The following is a 7,477-nucleotide window of genomic DNA, read 5'->3' on the forward strand; positions in this document are numbered from 1 at the left end:
ACTGAAAGAGTGACAATAATTGTAAACTCGGACTTATATGGAGCTGACTAATGCCGGACATTGTCAGACTGCAAAGACAAGGGGGATGTCACAGTAATTATGATCAAAGCTGTATGAGCTGCTATTATCACGTTGAAATTTTTTATTGCAAAATCATCATTGACCTCATGTTTAAAAATGTTCATGTATTAAATTTTCTGCAAATCATATTTTTGTTGAAAAAGCTACTAAGCGAACTTAACCATCAAAATGTCAACATTTCTTGAACTGGCTTGTTTCTGCCCAAAGCTGACCAAAACCGTTGTCAAAAGATAAAAAAAAAAGCAGTAACTAGGAGGTTTTACGTGTTTTTTTGAATCTCAATGTACAAGATGACCGCACACTCCCCTTGAATTATTGTCTTTCGATCAAAATGGACGCTATATATTACTTTTAACAAATATATAAATATCAGTTTCAGATTTATTTACGATCGAGGTTTAAAGTTAAATGCATATCAAAGATTGGGTACCTGGGTTTTCTCCGGGCATTCCGGCTTCCTCCCACACCAATGACCCCCTTCGCGCTAACATCCATGCTAACGAGAAATCTTACTTAATATGAGTTGTAGAACTTGTTTATCAATCGTTGTAAAATAACAATTTAGTTACTTTAGAATTGGAACAAAAGCGGGTTTTTTTAAATAAAACAAAATTATATGAAAAATACATCTGGTATTTCTTCAAGGAATATAGCTGAAGTTAGCTGACAGAATCACAAATCAATGAAATATAAAGTAAAGTATAATAAACTGACAAGAAGAAAACACACAAGATAACTCCCTGCATGTAACGTTGAATTAATGAAAAAAAAAACCCACAGATTGATTGTATAATATACTATCGATTAAATTGAATTTCTCTTATGGTCTCTCATCATATTGAATTAATACACAAGAGAATCGACAGCCTGTCTGTGTGTCTATACGTCATAAGACGGGTTCATGCTCTCTTTTAATGACTTAGTAATTTATTGTCTCTTTGAAACTGACCACTTTATCTATAGTATTGTGATATCAAACAATCGTATTAAACAATAAAACAATAGAAGTATAATGTGAGCACTGTCCCTCCGTACATCAAAAGACCGGGGTCTGAGAATGGTGACAGGTGTGGTGGGCGCTTTATGGAGGGGACACGACCAGTGCCACATAAATACCCGGATCTATCTGTTACAGGTAAGTCATACCTGTCCAACATGATCGCTATCACCCTCATCTCTGTGATTGCCGCGGCAAGTAAGTCATACATTTAGGTGTTAACAAATTCGTCGTCAGATCGACAAAAATGTCTTATTTTTTAAAATTTGTTTTACGTTTTCATTTTCACCGTTTTCGTAAAATTTAAGTTTCAAAATATATTTAAGAAATGAACTTGATGTCTTCCAAAGTTATACGAGTATAACCAGACTGGGGCAGTTTACGTTTTAAGGAATGAATTCAATATCCATCCAAGTTATCCTCGTATAACCTGGGTTGGAGCGCTAGCAATTTACGCTTTTTTATAATTCGCGGTTTATAATATTTATTTTTTTATGTACAAATTGAGTGTTTTTTATTTTTTAAAATGGTATTAATTTGTTCAAAATTCAAAGGTAACGTCAAGCGAATAGTTCGTCTTTGAGGTTTGTGCATTGTGACGTGCAAACCAGGTTATACAAATTTAACTAAATTTTTCTATCCAATCAAATGCCGCGTTATTACCAGAATTAAATGATTTAAAAATAATAAATAAATAGATACTAGTAAATAAACAAAATTCTATGAACTGATCGTAAATTTCATTCTAGGTGCCACCAAGTATCTGGATCCCACCCACGTGCGAATTGTGGGCGGGGCCGAGGCGAGTGAGAATGAATGGCCGTGGCAGGTGTCGCTGCAGGCCCAGCCCTACTCCTTCTTCCCCTGGTCCCACTTCTGTGGGGGGTCCCTGATAGCGCCCAACTACGTCCTCACCGCCGCTCACTGCGTGGACGGACAGAGGTAAGAAGATTCCAAATATATCACACTATGGTATAACATAACATTTTTTTTTGTGTCACAAAATTTGCGAAACAGGAGAAAAATTGTACCTATTTTTTATTTGCGTCTGTCATTTTTTGCGATTTAAAAAAAAATAGATCACCGCTAAAATTACCGAATACACGGCATTCTCTGTAGTGGATGAAGGCTTTTCCTGTTTACTTCTCTAAAGAGAATAAGTCAAATATTGAGCATGTGTTAGAAATCTGAATGACTTAGATTGTTGACTGATTTGGTCTATATAGATATAAGTATGATTTGCAAGACTACTTTGTTTTGTGTACATGTATTTTTTTGTACAATGATTTTTTGTTAACGTTTACAATTTGCATAGTGTAAGTATTCCATATATCGTATTATTGTTACATAAATGGAAGAACCTCTCAGCTGGGTTGTTGATTTACTAAAGGTCCAATCATCAATAAATTCAAATTAATAATTCAAAAGATACACAGCGTATTAAAATATACAGATGGTGTTTTTATTTTATTGTGTTTTTTTTGGGCGAATATCTCATTCCTTTTTTGAGTGTTTTAATACATTGCTTCGCGAGATATGAAAAATTAAATGCGCGTTAAAGATGATTTGATAATAGAAACACAAGTGTTTGAATTTGTACCGGAGCTCCATGTAAGTAACGATTGTCACGTCTGTTCCAGCAAAATAAATCGCTGTCTGGTCGTATAGATTTTTTTATCCTCAAAAATCCAGAAACTTATATGGTTGATTTAAACATAAAGTTGTTTCGTCGAAAATAACGCTCCACCAAATAATGAAAATCCAATGAAATTTGTCAACAAATGTTGTTTTTTTTTATATATTTTTTTGGCAAGAAAAACAACATATATAATTATTCATTTCGTTATTTCAATAGAATAACAAATGATATATTTTCCATTTATAAAACATCTTTTTCCAATCTTTATTTGGTTACAGTACGTGTCAAGTTGTGCAAAACATACATCGCAAAAATTGTAAGCACTGCTTGGTGATATCGCCAACGGCTCGCGGTATTGGTGTTTGATGTTCCAGCACGCATATTGATGGCACAAATAGAATATCATCAATTTATTGTGAAAATGGATTGTAATTTACAATAGCAATTCAATTTTTTCAACAAAGGTTATGGAAAATGTTTCTAAAAGTAATTGTCCGTGCTCTAATTTTAGTGACTAATTTAATTGTTACAGTTTTCGCCTTTGTTGTTAGTATCTTTGATATTTTTCAATAAATTCTCGAATTTCAATAACTCTTTTAATGATTCCAATACTAAATGCCAGACTGTCAAATTGCATTAAAAAGATAAAATCTTTTTTGCTGATAGAAATCCGACATAGTGTTAGCTTCTCTTTATTATACTTGAAATGAACGATAGCCGCCTGAAGCCATTGATGATAAGAGTAAATTAAAAAAAAAAAGTTAACAAATCTAAAGCACGACGATGGTTTATCTTGATAAAATTAAGTAGGATTTTTCTAAACGAGGAAAATAATAAATACATGTATAAAATACGCGCGTTGAATGAACATTCATTGTGAAATAATGTAGGGTATACACACTTGAAATAGATTAAATTTCAATAAACTTGGAAGGATCTACGTTTGAAATTCCACCAAAATATTGAAATCAAAATATACGCAGTTTATTTATACGTCCTCATTCACACTTTCTTTTATCTAAAAAATGCATGATTTTTTTCATTTACCAAATACAACGTTGTTTTACATTGTCTAAAATGCGGCATTGATTTATATTGTCAAAAAACAGCGTTGTTTGACATTGTTTTAGTAATGTGGCTTATTTTGACATTGTCGAAGAAATGCAACGTAGTTTGACATTGTCTGGTAATGCAGCATTGTTTTACAGTGTCTCCGTAACGCACCGTATTTTCAAATTGTCTTAGTAATTCAGCTTTATTTCATATTGTCTAGGTATTGCAGCATTGTTTAACATTGTTTAAGTAATGCATCGTAGTTTAAGCAATGCAGCATTGTTTTACATTGTCTTAGTAATGCAGCATTGTTTAACATTGTTTAAGTAATGCATCGTAGTTTAAGCAATGCAGCATTGTTTTACATTGTTTAAGTAATGCATCGTAGTTTAAGCAATGCAGCATTGTTTTACATTGTCTTAGTAATGCAGCATTGTTTTACATTGTTTAAGTAATGCATCGTAGTTTAAGCAATGCAGCATTGTTTTACATTGTTTAAGTAATGCATCGTAGTTTAAGCAATGCAGCATTGTTTTACATTGTCTTAGTAATGCAGCATTGTTTTACATTGTCTAATTAATGCAGCATTTTTTTTTTTACATTTTTTAAGTTTTACATTGTCTAAGTATGCAGCATTGTTTTACACTGTCTAAGTAATGCAGCATTGTTTTACACTGTCTAAGTAATGCAGCATCTTTTTTACATTGTTTATTTAATGCAGCATTTTTTTTACATTGTCTTGAATGCAGCTTTGTTTAACGGACAGTACAACCTCACGATTCTGTTGTATGTAGGAAATCAGTGGCAGATTTATGTACCATTTGGACTTTCCCTACAGCAGCAACAAACTAAAATCTAGTTTAAATTGTTTAACAATAGAATCATTGAGTGTTTAACTAAATGATGTATAGATGTAGGTTAAATCAATTATCTGTGTGAAAATGATTTGTGATCTTATATACAGTTACTGACGCGAAGCTTTACATAATTAGGCTATTATGAAGACGTTCTATTCGAACAAAATTTAAAATGCTGAACGAATTAACTATATTATTCATAAATGCAAAATATTGAGTCTGGAAAATTAAATAAAAATCTGCAGTGAAAATACAGTACCGTACTCTAGATTCCAAGCTGAAAATTAGAGTGAGTCTAGAGTATAAGATACTTTTGATTCTTTATAAAAGTTTACAGTGATAAAGTATTTCGAGGCTATATACAGTTATTACTCATCTTCCCATTTTCGTTAAACTTTGAAAGTGAAAGATCATGTTTTATAATAAAGATAAACACTCTTAGAGTAAAAGTTTTAAATTCATATCAAACGATTGATTGACAATGACCTTGATACGTTGCAAATAGCACTATTGAAGGCATATCTAAGAATGACTAAATGAATACAACCCAACCCCTATCAATCCAAAAGACCGGTATCCTTAAACAAGAAATAACAAGATCACAAACTCATCATTGTAAAGTATTGCTGCAGCGTTCGATTGCGAACCCGTCAACTTCAGGTTTATATCAAGTCAGCTGGCGAGAGAAAGATCGCAGAATCCAAATTATTTTTTAAGGAACGATCGCCCACTTTTTTGTCTTAGTATAGAAGTCATCAATCTCTGTATGCCTACGGTTGGGTAGAAGTGAGAAGAGTTCCCCAAGGATAGGGTCAGTCCGTGCAGAGTGGCGTGTTAAAGTACAAGCAAAAACCAAAAATTAAAATGACTAAGAATGCACCAGAGCCCCTATAACACTAGAGCCGATCTCTTAAATAGAGGACCGAGAACACGATAGGCAATCTTCATAGTTTGTGGTTTATTCTATATTGTTCATTGCACTGAAAAAAAATATAATCTGTAAATTTAAACAAATACAGACACAGAGCACCGCCAGGAATAGTTTTTCCGGATAAAAACTGATTCTTAGACTTTGCTTCCATGTGTACGTTGTAACGATATTTTGTATTTGATTTTGCTTACATGTTTACCATGTAATGGTATTTTTTGTATTTGGACAGAGCCAGAAATATCCGCGCCGTGGCAGGCTTACACCGTCAGTCCGACACCACCACCTCGCAGGCCCTGGCTGTCAACAGAATCATCATGGTCAGTGTCGCCAGATTAACTAACAACAACATACTCTCAGACACATGTGTCTTTGATAAAAATTCTTTTACTAACAAATCTCTGCGATCATACCTTTAATCAAGTTTCAAACAGCGAAATAGGAAAAAAAATCATTTTCTGAAGAAAAAAAACCGAATTACACAAAATGACCTCAGAGTCGATGTCACAAAGATGTCAAGGTCATTTTGAATAATTGACAATTTGACTTACCGATACTTTTAGCACCCAGACTACAACGGTAACGGAGCTGGATTTCCTAACGATATTGCCCTGCTTGAACTGTCTGGAGAGGTTACCTCTAACAGAGCCGAGATTATTGGCCTCGCCCGAGGGACCAGCAGCTTTATTGGCAACCCCGACTGTTGGATAACAGGGTGGGGAAAGACATCAGGTCAGTCTAGAATAGAACTTAAATCAACCAATTCAACCGGTACATATACATGTAATAAAAATTCTACAAGTAAAAATTAAAAAGAACATGATGAACGTGGAAAAACAATCAAAACCGGTAAGTACCCTAAAGACAAATAATATTTGTTGAGGATTTTCTTTTGTGTCCATTCGTATCTGGGACAGGATCATTTAAAAGTGGACTGTCCTTCAGTTAAAACAATGAAGGTTCCATGATTGTCATTATCAGTTTTGCATTGTCTTACAACAAAAAATGTAGCTCAACACTTAATTTCCGTAGCCTAAGTCGATAAACTGAAAGGACGAGCTTCGTATTATCCTTGTCTGCCTTTTTAATATTGACAGACTGATTCTGGTCTGACAGCGGTCTACTTTATCCATACATTTGAATTAAATGTTTGCAGGTCTACCCTAAAACCAATGCTTCATGTTTCACCCATCAACAGTGTGCACTCTTTAAAACCTGTTGAGAGTCTCATGTTAATAATGATTACTTTAATTATGTAATCAGCAAACAGCGGTACAGCTGAGGTACTAATGGAGGCCCAAATGGATGTCATTGACAACGGAAACTGTGCCGACCAATGGAGAGCGGTTTCCGGTGCATCCATATTTGACACGCACATCTGCATAGAGGCAGAGGGCAGATCAGCTTGTAATGTGAGTTTTTTGCAATCAACAGCCATTTTCTATTATGATGAAACATTTCCATTTGTCTAAGAATGTAGCAAAATACTGATGTTGCTGTGATTGCTTTTAAACAATATGTCATCTCATGTTTAATTTTTATACATAGGGGGATTCCGGAGGACCCCTGGTTTGTAAGGATAACGGAGCTTACGTTTTGGCGGGAGCTACGTCATGGGGAATCACCACGTGTGAAGGATTCCCCAGCGTTTACGTACGAGTCAGCAAATACCTTGACTGGATCAACGCCAATATGGCCTAAACGTTATTCATTCTTTTAACCAATCTAAATTAAAATATATTATAAACAACAAGATATGGTTGTTTCTTACCCGTTATTAAGTCACAGTTACGGGAAAGGCTATAGTGTGAAGCAACATTTCTGGGTTTTCTACAGACAAGTTTTGGTTGCGATTCCTTTAAACCAGCAATATATCAGAACGCACAAAATAATTTTCTGGTTTTAATTGCTTCATTATGGAA

At 34.2% G+C, this 7,477-nt stretch overlaps 1 protein-coding gene across 1 annotated transcript; it reads left to right on the forward strand.

Moving 5' to 3' along the window:
- Positions 1–1,149: 1,149 nt before the first annotated feature.
- LOC105317979 (fibrinolytic enzyme, isozyme C) lies at positions 1,150–7,303 on the forward strand. The gene is made up of 6 exons (XM_011414819.4): positions 1,150–1,276; positions 1,828–2,020; positions 5,788–5,875; positions 6,119–6,287; positions 6,819–6,967; positions 7,104–7,303. The coding sequence occupies exons 1-6, from the start codon at positions 1,165–1,167 to the stop codon at positions 7,254–7,256; spliced, it is 864 nt and encodes a 287-aa protein (XP_011413121.1). The 5' UTR covers positions 1,150–1,164; the 3' UTR covers positions 7,257–7,303.
- The last annotated feature ends 174 nt before the right edge of the window (positions 7,304–7,477 follow it).

This window comes from Magallana gigas, chromosome 2 (assembly GCF_963853765.1).
Source record: "Magallana gigas chromosome 2, xbMagGiga1.1, whole genome shotgun sequence".
NCBI lineage: Eukaryota > Metazoa > Mollusca > Bivalvia > Ostreida > Ostreidae > Magallana > Magallana gigas.

What these genes read in the sequence shown, in the direction of transcription:
- LOC105317979 (XM_011414819.4), top strand. Translation starts at nt 1,165, where the DNA reads ATGGAGGGGACACGACCAGTGCCACATAAATACCCGGATCTATCTGTT. An exon ending in CACTGCGTGGACGGACAGAG is followed by an intron (nt 2,021 to 5,787) that starts GTAAGAAGATTC and finishes GTATTTGGACAG; the next exon opens with AGCCAGAAATATCCGCGCCG. An exon ending in AGGGTGGGGAAAGACATCAG is followed by an intron (nt 6,288 to 6,818) that starts GTCAGTCTAGAA and finishes TTATGTAATCAG; the next exon opens with CAAACAGCGGTACAGCTGAG.